Source organism: Coregonus lavaretus, assembly GCF_964263955.1.
Source record: "Coregonus lavaretus genome assembly, chromosome: 16".
Taxonomy (NCBI): Eukaryota; Metazoa; Chordata; class Actinopteri; order Salmoniformes; family Salmonidae; genus Coregonus; species Coregonus lavaretus.
This window is the reverse complement of record NC_140003.1, coordinates 6,610,374-6,624,232: the sequence shown is the minus strand read 5'-3', so window position 1 is coordinate 6,624,232 and position 13,859 is coordinate 6,610,374. Positions and strand designations below refer to the sequence as shown.

The 13,859-nt window shown below is 42.8% G+C and overlaps 1 protein-coding gene across 1 annotated transcript in view; it reads right to left on the bottom strand.

The window, feature by feature from the left end:
- Nucleotides 1-3,497: 3,497 nt before the first annotated feature.
- The window catches only part of LOC311143741 (striated muscle preferentially expressed protein kinase-like), a gene marked incomplete at both ends in the record, with an annotated part of 131,903 nt that continues 121,541 nt past the window's right edge, over nt 3,498-13,859 (bottom strand). Inside the window, 5 exons of the mRNA XM_084179615.1 lie at nt 3,498-3,741; nt 6,470-6,619; nt 6,985-7,060; nt 12,516-12,739; nt 13,113-13,352. Of these exons, the coding sequence (XP_084035741.1) occupies nt 3,498-3,741; nt 6,470-6,619; nt 6,985-7,060; nt 12,516-12,739; nt 13,113-13,352 (934 nt within the window). The remainder of the gene's footprint in view (nt 3,742-6,469; nt 6,620-6,984; nt 7,061-12,515; nt 12,740-13,112; nt 13,353-13,859) is intronic.

Here is a 13,859-nt window from a genome sequence, read left to right as displayed (position 1 = left end):
AGATGTATGTTCTTTATTATTAATCGTAGCTAATTCCATGACAGGTTCAGAGAGATTCCACAGAGCAAAGAAGGTTAAGAGGCGCATCAAGGGCTCTATTCAATCAGATCCGCTTTAGCCAACATCTGCATAGCGGTTGTTTTGGCGCTGTCAGAGGTGGAACTGCGCTAGAGCTGTCAAATCCACAAGCGGCTCCTGGCATTATACCTATAGCGGACATTGCCATTGGCTGCAAGGAGTCGCATTAAGAGAAATCCCATGCAGCCTTGTTTACAAATTCTAACACTGGAATGTGAGATGTAATCTACACCTCGATTAGGCTGATCGAAATCATCATTATTTCATTTAATGTTTTACAATTTGAGCGTCATTATTTATATTTATACAATGGGTGGGTCTAATCCTGAATGCTGATTGGTTAAAAACGCATTCCAGCCGGTGTCTATTCCACAAGTTACCACCGGCTAAATCTATGACGTTAAAACGCAGATTTGTATAAACCTTGCTGTCTGTCTCTCCGACATTTGCAACATTGTTTGAATATTCAAATTCGATCTTCAGCTGTCCCATAGTAATGAACGTGTCGGGAGTCGGGACGAGACAGACAGACAGGCAGCGTTTCTCAGCCAGTCGAAATCATGAATCAGCTGGCATAATTTTTATGGATATATACAAAGAAATGTCAATTGAAAAAAGGTCAAATTAAACGAAGTGCAGCTAGTTTGCGGTCTTTCCAGCTTCAGTTTGAAGTGATTGTGTTAGCTGTGTTGTTGGCTAGCTCCTCTGAACAACAGTGTCCTGACGAGTGAGGACATTTTCTATGCCAGGTGAAATCGCGCCTCATTAGCTCATTGTTATGGATGTATCCAAATAAATGTCACTAGAAAACAACTTAAACAAATGCAAATGCAGCTACTTTGCTGTTATTCTGGCTGCACTTTTTGACGTGACTGTAAGTTAGCCGTAGTTGGCTAGCTAGCAAGCAAGGGATAAGAACGTTGCCAGCCATTATGGCAATGGAACATTTAGAACTAACGTCCATATTTACAAGACAAAAAGACTGAACGACTGGGTCGCGTCTCTGGCAACCAAACCGATAAAACGAACGACCAGCCAGCTTGGGTAGCAACCCTAGATTTGTGTCAGGACTATGTCTTGTGGAAGGATGAAATAGTATGAATAAATTAATCAAAATAAGGTTTTTAATGAAAATATGTCAGTCATTATTTGAATATGTTGGTAACCCGTTGTATAAAAGTGATAATGTCCTCGAAGCCGGTGTTTTGAGGATATATTGGCACGGTTTGCCGTTCCTCGACTTTGTCTTGGGCCTATCAACACCTGTGCCAATATATCCTCCAAACACAGTCTTCTCTGGCATTATCACTTAAATAGAACTTCTAACGTGAGTGGGATGGGTGTGGCTTCGGGGACAATGATCAAGAGCAGCTGTTCTCCAATGCAGTTTCACCTCCGACACTGCCAAAACATCAGCTAGGTTGTCGGCTATCGCCGGTTAATGCTTGATCTGATTTAATGTAGGCCCAAACTGGATTACTCAATGAATTAATCAATAAACAAACACACACAAACAAAGCCATCCAATAACATAAACCCCTCCCCCTACCAAGAAAATATTTCATTAAAGCTAATATTGATTCTCAACATACAAAGCAAACGCTTCTGTTTCAATGTGCATCACATGGGACACTGCAATACATTCAAGGTATCTTACTTTGGTACAAAACTCTTCACTTTATCATTATCAACCTTGCAAACTGTTCCATTCCAAACTAATTTTCAATGACTTTACTTCTTAACGTACTGTATGTGTCTTGCACATTCCTTCTTAGTCTTCATACATCAATATTCACTCTCTCTTTTGAAATGTTAATATTGTCTTCACATTCTAAATCTATTTTGTAGATTTACCCCAAGTACTCCTGTCATCCAAGAAATTGAGCATATCATAATTGTATACAAAATTGTATGATATGACACACAGGCAGCCATCAAACTAATATCATACTTGACAATGGAATTCAACTAGAATAATCCTGCTGAAATACTTAATTGTTAACAAACTGCTGATTAAAAACTGAAATACAATGTAATGTAAAATCAACTTCATGACACTCATCTGCCGCATCACTTCATGACTATAACACAATACATATATAACATATCTATACTATTAAATCTCTTTTGTTATACTGTTTCGATGTTGGACGATGAAGATATTAAAACAGATAATCAAGTAACTAAATTCTCAAATGTTTGTGAAACGTTCACACTTTCTTCATCTGCGTGGATGTGACTGACATGCACCTACACACATTTATTTTCCGAATAAGAAACCATTTGACAATATCTCCAAAACAAAGATACATTCTTTCTCCAAGCATCATCCTAATTTAAAAGTGGGAACCTACATTATGAGTGTACTCATTTGCATTCTTACAGTCAAAGAGGTCCTGTTTAACTGTTGATTATTTGTCAACATGTTCAATCTGAACTCAAGGGCACTTGTAAGATACAGCATGACCCTTCCACATTATACCCTGTGACTCAAGACACCCTCAGCTACTGTGAATCTAAGGTACTGGAGGTCAAGGCAGCCTTTGTATACACAGACTTGGTATACACAAATCCTCTGCAATGTCCATTAATTATGGGAACTATAGGAAAATGTAGCCATTGACATTGTAATATATAATGATAAAGACTAAATAGGCCGAATCAGAATGTCTTTAAGAATATTTTCAGGCAGATGTGGTACTATTCCTTGATTTGGGTTGCATTGATTGGTTGTTCACCGTTCTGGTAGCTCTTGCTGATCTTGTCTGAACCATTTAGCTAACAATTCTTTCTCAATACATTTATTCCGACTAATGTTTGTCAAGAACATTCTGATTATCAAAGATAGAAAATGCAACTGAGCACTATGGTGTGCATACTGTAGCACCCAAAATCATGGGTAAAGATGTTATCAGTAGTGTCACTTTGTTCATAAAAAATTGCTGAGAAGAGACATCATCTCCACAAATGTCATTATCCTAGGGAAAGATAAAATTACACATGTATTAGATGTTTAGAGAAGATATATGGTTGATGTACTTGGATACAAGAGGCTCAGATGAAAACATTGTGAGATTGTTAGCATAAAAAAAGAAAGCAGAGGTTTGGAACTTTGAGCTGGCATCCAGTCCTTGAGAAACGTATATCACCCCATGAAATACACAAAGAACCATTGTGTGGCTTCATGTAGGCTTAGTATATGGACTCTATGGTGGAGACAGAGAGGTTAGGTCCTCAATATTCAGAACCGGTGCTGGATTAGTGATTTTATGTCCATTTGGCTGAAAAGGTCAAGTCACACCTCATCTCACCAAGTTAGGGAGCCAAGGGCTCGGTCCAAAGACCTGCCTCATTTAGATTGCGTACTTCCTTTCAGGCAACAGCTCCTGCCTTCATGCATTTGACATATGAAGCCGTGCTCACTGTGTGACCGGTGTCATGGGCAAAGGGGGTATAGGGCTAGTGGGTGACCGGGGAGAGCTCTGGTATGACCGGAGAAGGACTTTGTGCTTTGTGGCCACCCCCGCCCGCAGGCTCTGCTGCTCGTCCAGATATTCCTTGAGGCGCGTGGTGGTGAAGGTGAGGGTCTGCCGTCGCAGCCGCATCAGGTAGGCATCCTGGAGCCATGAGTTGTTGTAGCAGTCCTTGATGGAAGGACGGGCCCTGAAACAGAGGTTACAACCAGGGTCAAGGAGCACTAACTCAAAATCACAAACTATCCCATAATTACATAAATGTGATACGACACACAATTATTTGTACATTATTCATTCATTACAAGCTATGGCAACCATTGGCAGGAAATTGCGCCGGAGGAGATGGCTGCCGTTTTACGGACTCCTAACCAATTGTGCTATTGTCTGCGTTTTTTGTGTGTTATTTGTAACTTATTTTGTACATAATGTTTCTGCCACCGTCTCTTATGACCGAAAAGAGCTTCTGGATATCAGGACAGCGATTACTCACCTCGTACTGGACAAATATTTTTTCATTAACGAGATAAGACGCAAAGGATTTTCTTCTGACACCGGCCCAAATCCCTGTCATTCGCATGAGAAAGAGACGGAGATATCGGGGATGTAGGTCAGGGTGTCTTGTAAGGATAATAATAATAATAATAATAATAATAATAATATGCCATTTAGCAGACGCTTTTATACAAAGCGACTTACAGTCATGCGTGCATACATTTTTGTGTATGGGTGGTCCCGGGGATCGAACCCACTTCCCTGGCGTTACAAGCGCCGTGCTCTACCAGCTGAGCTACAGAGGATCCGATGGCGAGTGCATAATATTACTCTACCATCAGTCCTATTAGCCAACGTACAATCATTGAATAACAAAATAGACAAACTAAGATCACGGATATCCTACCACCAACGGCACATAAAAAAAACAAAACTGTAATATCTTATGTTTCACAGAGTCGTGGCTAAACGACGACATGGATAACATACAGCTGGAGGGATATACGCTGCATCGGCAAGATAGAACAGCTGCCTCCGGTAAGAGAAGGGGTGGCAGTCTGTGTATATTTGTAAACAACAGCTGGTGCACGAAATCTAATACTAAGGAAGTTTCGAGGTTTTGCTCGCCTGAGGTAGAGTATCTCATGATAAGCTGTAGACCACACTATTTACCAATCTATTTTATCTACCAGCATTTAAATGTGCAACCAGAGGAAAAAATACTCTAGACCACCTTTACTCCACACACAGAGAAGCGTACAAAGCTCTCCCTCGCCCTCCATTTGGCAAATCTGACCATAACTCTATCCTCCTGATTCCTGCTTACAAGCAAAAACTAAAGCAGGAAGTCCAGTGACTCGCTCAATACGGAAGTGGTCAGATGACGCTGATTCTAAGCTACAGGACAGTTTTGCATGCACAGACTGGAATATGTTCCGGGATTCTTCTGATGGCATTGAGGAGTACACCACATCAGTCACTGGCTTCATCAATAAGTGCATCGATGACGTCGTCCCCACAGTGACCGTATGTACATACCCCAAACGGAAGCCATGGATTACAGGCAGCATCCGCACTGAGCTAAAGGGTAGAGCTGCTGTTTTCAAGGAGCGGGACTCTAACCCGGACGCTATTAAGAAATTCCGCTATGCCCTCCGACGAACCATCAAACAGGCAAAGCGTCAATACAGGACTAAGATTGAATCGTACTACACCGGCTCCGACGCTCGTCGGATGTGGCAGGGCATGCAAACTATTAAAGACTACAAAGTGAAGCACAGCTGCGAGCTGCCCAGTGACACGAGCATACCAGACGAGCTAAATTACTTCTATGCTCGCTTCGAGGCAAGCAACACTGAAGCATGCATGAGAGCATCTGCTGTTCCGGATGACTGTGTGATCACGCTCTCCGTAGCCGATGTGAGTAAGACCTTTAAACAGGAAGAGGGCATGACAAAGCCTATTTCCCCTCAGGAGACTGAAAAGATTTTGTATGGGTCCTCAGATCCTAAAAAAGCTCTACAGCTGCACCATTTAGAACATCCTGACTGGTTGCATCACTGACTGGTATGGCAACTGCTCGGCCTCCAAACGCAAGGCACTACAGAGGGTAGTGAGTACAGCCCAGGACCTCTATACCAGGCGGAGTCAGAGGAAGGCCCTACAAAATTGTCAAAGATTCCAGCCACCCTAGTCATAGACTGTTCTCTCTGCTACCGCATGGCAAGCGGTACCGGAGCGCCAAGTCTAGGTCCAAACGGCTTCTTAACAGCTTCTACCCCAAGCCATAAGAGTATTTGCATTGTCCCACCCCCTCTTTTACGCTGCTGCTACTCTCTGTGTATTATCTATGCATAGTAACTTTAACTCTGTACATATTACCTCAATTACCTCAACTAAATTGTGCCCCCGCACATTGACTCTGTACCGATACCCCCTGTATATAGCCTCGCTACTGTTATTTTACTGCTGCTCTTTAATTATTATTATTTAAACATTTTTACTTTACTTCTTTTTACATAACACTTTTTTTTTTTTTTTTACCGCATTGTTGGTTAAAGGCTTGTAAGTAAGCATTTCATTGTAAGGTCTACACCTGTTGTATTCGGTGCATGTGACAAATACAATTTGATTTGATTTGATCGGGTGTAAGTGTGAAGACGTCAATTCCTCAATCCTGCATTATCAACCGCAGCAAAATATGTGTACAGGTCAAGTTAACAACATCCAATGTATGTAATGTTGTGGAGTGAGCCAGAGGCCATTGCGTTGATTTAATTGAGTTGTGCTCCTACTTTATTGCTATGACAAAGAAAATAAGGACTAACTGCTGATGTCAGTGCGGACACTAAATAATATAATTAATGGACCAATTCATCTAAAGAAAGGGCACTTAATTGGTATCAATTATCAACTGCACTTACCAAGGGAAGCTACACAGGATCTTCTTCAAAAACAGAGAGGCACTTTGAGACACATTCTGGTAGAGTTTGACCACGTCAAACTTTGCTGCCAGGATTCTGGCTTCAGCCTCCTGTGGATCATTCTCCATGAAGGGCAACCTGCCACTTAGCCTGAAAACGTTTCAAATGGGTTTCAAATAAACATAAGGGACAGAGCATTTGAAATGAACAAATTAACACAGTCAAAGATGAATGTGTAACAATTTGTGTGTTGAGACATTTCAATGCACTTTAAAGTTTGTATTAATGTAAAGCAGGTGTCCATCTGTTACATTGTGTAGATAGCTGCACTGTTCTTGTCAGTTCCACTTCAGCTCAGGAAATTAAGTGAAAATGGATTCATTACTTTAAAAAAACCTTACAGAACTGTATAGAGACAAATCGCTACTTATGAATGGTACTTGAATGAACTGGGAATTGGCTTGAGTTTCAAATGAGTTCAAATTGCATTGGCCCAAAGCCTTGGCCATACTCACATGATGAAGGTCAACACACCCACACTCCAAATATCAGCCGGAGGGCCCACCACATCCCCTTTCAACATCTCAGGAGCTTTAAGGAAAGGTTAGGAAAAAGAGAACAGGTTAGGCAAAGGTTAGTTTGAGAACGTTCAGGCATTCAGGACACATAAAGGGGCGCAACTAGGGTGTGTTCACATACTGTACCTGGTATTAACATATGATTAATCTGTTCACCGCTGCATCTGTACATGGTATTATAAGCCATCCCTTACCGTCTGTGTCCACATTGTGTCACAGAGACAGAGCGGTTGGCTACAGAGCATTTGCTGCACAGAACACATTTTGCTTGAAATTGAAATTCCCTGTTAAAAAATGTCATTTTAATAAATATTATTATACACAAGGATTTCCTATTATACATGTTTGATTGATAAATTGATAAACTTTCAACCGGTTTTCCCCATTATGTAGCGAGTCGGAGTCTGAGTCTGAGTCTTCTCTTGTCTCTACTCCTCCCGTTACGGGGTCTGAGACGCCGAAGGCTCCCACCATTAGCTCTGACAAATTGAAAACCCTAGTCATTGGCGACTCCATTACCCGCAGTATTAGACTTAAAACGAATCACCCAGCGATCATACACTGTTTACCAGGGGGCAGGGCTACCGACGTTAAGGCTAATCTAAAGATGGTGCTGGCTAAAGCTAAAACTGGCGAGTGTAGAGAGTATAGAGATATTGTTATCCACGTCGGCACCAACGATGTTAGGATGAAACAGTCAGAGGTCACCAAGTGCAACATAGCTTCAGCGTGTAAATCAGCTAGAAAGATGTGTCGGCATCGAGTAATTGTCTCTGGCCCCCTCCCAGTTAGGGGAAGTGACGAGCTCTACAGCAGAGTCTCAGCACTCAATCGCTGGTTGAAAACTGTTTTCTGCCCCTCCCAAAAGATAGAATTTGTGGATAATTGGCCCTCTTTCTGGGACTCACCCACAAACAGGATCAAGCCTGACCTGCTGAGGAGTGACGGACTCCATCCTAGCTGGAGGGGTGCTCTCCTCTTATCTACCAACATAGATAGGGCTCTAACTCCTCTAGCCCCACAGTGAAATAGGGTGCAGGCCAGGCAGCAGGCTGTTAGCCAACCTGCCAGCTTAGTGGAGTCTGCCAATAGCACAGTCAGTGTAGTCAGCTCAGCCATACCCATTGAGACTGTGTCTGTGCCTCGACCTAGGTTGGGCAAAACTAAACATGGCGGTGTTCACCCTAGCAATCTTATTAGGATAAAGACCTCCTCCATTCCTGCCATTATTGAAAGAGATCGTGATACCTCACATCTCAAAATAGGGTTACTTAATGTTAGATCCCTCACTTCAAAGGCAGTCATAGTCAATGAACTAATCACTGATCATAATCTTGATGTGATTGGCCTGACTGAAACATGGCTTAAGCCTGATGAATTTGCTGTGTTAAATGAGGCCTCACCTCCTGGTTACACTAGTGACCATATTCCCCGTGCATCCCGCAAAGGCGGAGGTGTTGCTAACATTTACGATAGCAAATTTCAATTTACAAAAAAAAGAATGGCGTTTTCATCTTTTGAGCTTCTAGTCATGAAATCTATGCAGCCTACTCAATCACTTTTTATAGCTACTGTTTACAGGCCTCCTGGGCCATATACAGCGTTCCTCTCTGAGTTTCCTGAATTCCTATCAGACCTTGTAGTCATAGCAGATCATATTCTAATTTTTGGTGATTTTAATATTCACATGGAGAAGTCCACAGACCCACTCCAAAAGTCTTTCGGAGCCATTATCGACTCAGTGGGTTTTGTCCAACATGTCTCTGGACCTACTCACTGCCACAGTCATACTCTGGACCTAGTTTTGTCCCATGGAATAAATGTTGTAGATCTTAATGTTTTTCCACAAAATCCTGGACTATCGGACCACCATTTTATTACGTTTGCAATCGCAACAAATAATCTACTCAGACCCCAACCAAGGAGCATCAAAAGTCGTGCTATAAATTCTCAGACAACACAAAAATTCCTTGATGCCCTTCCAGACTCCTTCTGCCTACCCAAGGACGTCAGAGGACAAAAATCAGTTAACCACTTAACTGAGGAACTCAATTTAACCTTGCGCAATACCCTAGATGCAGTTGCACCCCTAAAAACGAAAAACATTTGTCATAAGAAACTAGCTCCCTGGTATACAGAAAATACCCGAGCTTTGAAGCAAGCTTCCAGGAAATTGGAACGGAAATGGCGCCACACCAAACTGGAAGTCTTCCGACTAGCTTGGAAAGACAGTACCGTGCAGTACCGAAGAGCCCTCACTGCTGCTCGATCATCCTACTTTTCCAACTTAATCGAGGAAAATAAGAACAATCCAAAATTTCTTTTTGATACTGTTGCAAAGCTAACTAAAAAGCAGCATTCCCCAAGAGAGGATGGCTTTCACTTCAGCAGTAATAAATTCATGAACTTCTTTGAGGAAAAGATCATGACCATTAGAAAGCAAATTACGGACTCCTCTTTGAATCTGCGTATTCCTCCAGGGCTTAGCTGTCCTGGATCTGCACAGCTCTGCGAGGGCCTGGGATCGGGAGAGACACTTAAGTGTTTTAGTACTATATCTCTTGACACAATGATGAAAATAATCATGGCCTCTAAACCTTCAAGCTGCATACCTGATCCTATTCCTACTAAACTGCTGAAGGAGCTGCTTCCTGTGCTTGGCCCTCCTATGTTGAACATAATAAACAGCTCTCTATCCACCGGATGTGTACCAAACTCACTAAAAGTGGCAGTGATAAAGCCTCTCTTGAAAAAGCCAAACCTTGACCCGGAAAATATAAAAAACTATCGGCCTATATCGAATCTTCCATTCCTCTCAAAAATTTTAGAAAAAGCTGTTGCGCAGCAACTCACTGCCTTTCTGAAGACAAACAATGTATACGAAATGCTTCAGTCTGGTTTTAGACCCCATCATAGCACTGAGACTGCACTTGTGAAGGTGGTAAATGACCTTTTAATGGCATCAGACCGAGGCTCTGCATCTGTCCTCGTGCTACTAGACCTTAATGCTGCCTTTGACACCATCGATCACCACATTCTTTTGGAGAGACTGGAAACCCAAATTGGTCTACACGGACAAGTTCTGGCCTGGTTTAGATCTTACCTGTCGGAAAGATATCAGTTTGTCTCTGTGAATGGTCTGTCCTCCGACAAATCAACTGTACATTTCGGTGTTCCTCAAGGTTCCGTTTTAGGACCACTATTGTTTTCACTATATATTTTACCTCTTGGGGATGTTATTCGAAAACATAATGTTAACTTTCACTGCTATGCGGATGACACACAGCTGTACATTTCAATGAAACATGGTGAAGCCCCAAAATTGCCCTCGCTAGAAGCCTGTATTTCAGACATAAGGAAGTGGATGGCTGAAAACTTTCTACTTTTAAACTCGGACAAAACAGAGATGCTTGTTCTAGGTCCCAAGAAACAAAGAGATCTTCTGTTAAATCTGACAATCCATCTTGATGGTTGTAAAGTCGTCTCAAATAAAACTGTGAAGGACCTCGGCGTTACTCTTGACCCTGATCTCTCTTTTGACGAACATATCAAGACTGTTTCAAGGACAGCTTTTTTCCATCTACGTAACATTGCAAAAATCAGAAATTTTCTGTCCAAAAATGATGCAGAAAAATTAATCCATGCATTTGTTACTTCTAGGTTAGACTACTGCAATGCTCTACTTTCCGGCTACCCGGATAAAGCACTAAATAAACTTCAGTTAGTGCTAAATACGGCTGCTAGAATCCTGACTAGAACCAAGAAATTTGATCATATTACTCCAGTGCTAGCTTCCCTACACTGGCTTCCTGTTAAGGCAAGGGCTGATTTCAAGGTTTTACTGTTAACCTATAAAGCGTTACATGGGCTTGCTCCTACCTATCTTTCCGAGTTGGTCCTGCCGTACATACCAATACGTACGCTAAGGTCACAAGACGCAGGCCTCTTAATTGTCCCTAGAATTTCTAAGCAAACAGCGGGAGGCAGGGCTTTCTCCTATAGATCTCCATTTTTATGGAACAGTCTGCCTACCCATGTGAGAGACGCAGACTCGGTCTCAACCTTTAAGTCTTTACTGAAGACTTATCTCTTCAGTAGGTCATATGATTGAGTGTAGTCTGGCCCAGGAGTGTGAAGGTGAACGGAAAGGCTCTGGAGCAACGAACAGCCCTTGCTGTCTCTGCCAGGCCGGTTCCCCTCTCTCCACTGGGGTTCTCTGCCTCTAACCCTGTTACAGGGGCTGAGTCACTGGCTTGCTGGTGCTCTTTCATGCCATCCCTAGGAGGGGTGCGTCACTTGAGTGGGTTGAGTTACTGACGTGATCTTCCTGTCTGGGTTGGCGCCCCCCCTTGGTTTGTGCTGTGGTGGAGACCTCTGTGGGCTATACTCGGCCTTGTCTCAGGATTGTAAGTTGGTGGTTGAGGATATCCCTCTAGTGGTGCGGGGGCTGTGCTTTGGCAGAGTGGGTGGGGTTATATCCTTCCTGTTTGGCCCTGTCCGGGGGTTTCTTCGGATGGGGCCACAGTGTCTCCGGACCGCTCCTGTCTCAGCCTCCAGTATTTATGCTGCAGTAGTTTATGTGTCGGGGGGCTGGGGTTAGTTGGTTATACCTGGAGTACTTATCCTGTCTTATCCAGTGTCCTGTGTGAATTTAAGTATGCTCTCTCTAATTCTCTCGTTCTCTCTTTCTCTCTGAGAACCTGAGCCCTAGGACCATACGTCAGGACTACCGGACATGATGACACCTTGCTGTCCCCAGTCCGCCTGGCCTTGCTGCTATTCCAGTTTCAACTGTTCTGCCTGCGGTTACGAAACCCCTACCTGTCCCAGACCTGCTGTTTTCAACTCTTAATGATCGGCTATGAAAAGCCAACTGAGAGACCTGAGCCCTAGGACCATACGTCGGGACTACCGGCCATGGTGACTCCTTGCTGTCCCCAGTCCGCCTGGCCTTGCTGCTATTCCAGTTTCAACTGTTCTGCCTGCGGTTATGGAACCCCTACCTGTCCCAGACCTGCTGTTTTCAACTCTTAATGATCGGCTATGAAAAGCCAACTGAGATTTATTCCTGATTATTATTTGACCATGCTTGTCACTTATGAACATTTTTGAACATCTTGGCATGGTTCTGTTATAATCTCCACCCGGCACAGCCAGAAGAGGACTGGCCACCCCTCATAGCCTGGTTCCTCTCTAGGTTTCTTCCTAGGTTTTGGCCTTTCTAGGGAGTTTTTCCTAGCCACCGTGCTTCTACACCTGCATTACTAGCTGTTTGGGGTTTTAGGCTGGGTTTCTGTACAGCACTTCGAGATATTAGCTGATGTAAGAAGGGCTATATAAAATAAAATTGATTGATTGATTGAATCAGGTATGTTAGTGCCAGGCTAAAACAATAACTTTCAACCCCTATGTTTCAACCCTCAGGATTGGGTTGAGACACACCGATTTAGATCATTCTTATGACTTACACATATACTCCAGAGTTCCAACAGGTGGGTTGAACTGCTTGAGGAAGAGTGGATTAAAAGTCTGGGCACTGCCAAAGTCGATGATCTTCACCACGTTCATGTAGGTGATGATGATGTTCTCCGGCTTGATGTCTAAGTGCAGGATGCAGCGGTTGTGCAGGTAGTCCAAACCCTGCAGGACCTGAACGACGTAGCCCACCACGTCATCCTCTGAGTAGCGGAATCTAGGGGGACAACAAAGGATGAGAGTGTTGGGGTCAATTCCATTTCAATTCTATCAATTGAGAAAGTAAACTGAAATTTCAATTTCTTCTGATCTGACTTGAATTTAATTTATTTGGGTAAAAAAAGAATACCACAAAATATGCATTGCATCCCCAGATGATAGCCCTTTAAAGCATTAATTGAAACACTCATTTCCAAAGTGGCCCTTGATGGTAAATTGCTTTTCAATGAAGAAATCAAATGGAATTGACCCCAACCCTGGCCCAGGGACACTACACTGAGCAAAAGTAATCATTACATACAAAATCATACAACAGAAAAAAGCTAATTATTTCCATTAGTTGGTCCACGTAAGAATTTATGCTGTGTGACCTGTCGATAAGGCTGTAGAGGAGCTCTTTCCCACTGCAGCACTCCGAGATGAGCACCAGATAGCGGGGCGTGACATAGGCTTCGTGCAGAGCCATGATCTTGTCGTGGTGGAGGGACTTGAGGATGTCGTACTCCTGCAGCACCATCTGTTTGCTGTCTGCCTCGTAGGGCACGATCTTAGCCATGAACAGGTTGCCCGTGGCGTTCTCTCTACACTCTCGGATCACGCCAAAGCGGCCCCTTTAAGACAAACAAAGAGACAACCTTGAGTTGACACTTCAAAAAAAGCCAGCAAGTATAACTGTGTACAAACCTTTAAAATGTTGTATAATGAGGCTTATAATATAGACTGTATGATGTCTCTCTAAATGTATCAACATTACAACTGACTCAATAGTCATTCTAACTGAATTAGAGATTGAACTCCTACCTACAGTGAGGGGAAAAAAGTATTTGATCCCCTGCTGATTTTGTACGTTTGCCCACTGACAAAGAAATTATCAGTCTATAATTTTAATGGTAGGTTTATTTGAACAGTGAGAGACAGAATAACAACAAAATAATCCAGAAAAACGCTTTAAAAAAATGTTATCAATTGATTTGCACTTTAATGAGGGAAATAAGTATTTGACCCCTCTGCAAAACATGACTTAGTACTTGGTGGCAAAACCCTTGTTGGCAATCACAGAGGTCAGACGTTTCTTGTAGTTGGCCACCAGGTTTGCACACATCTCAGGAGGGATTTTG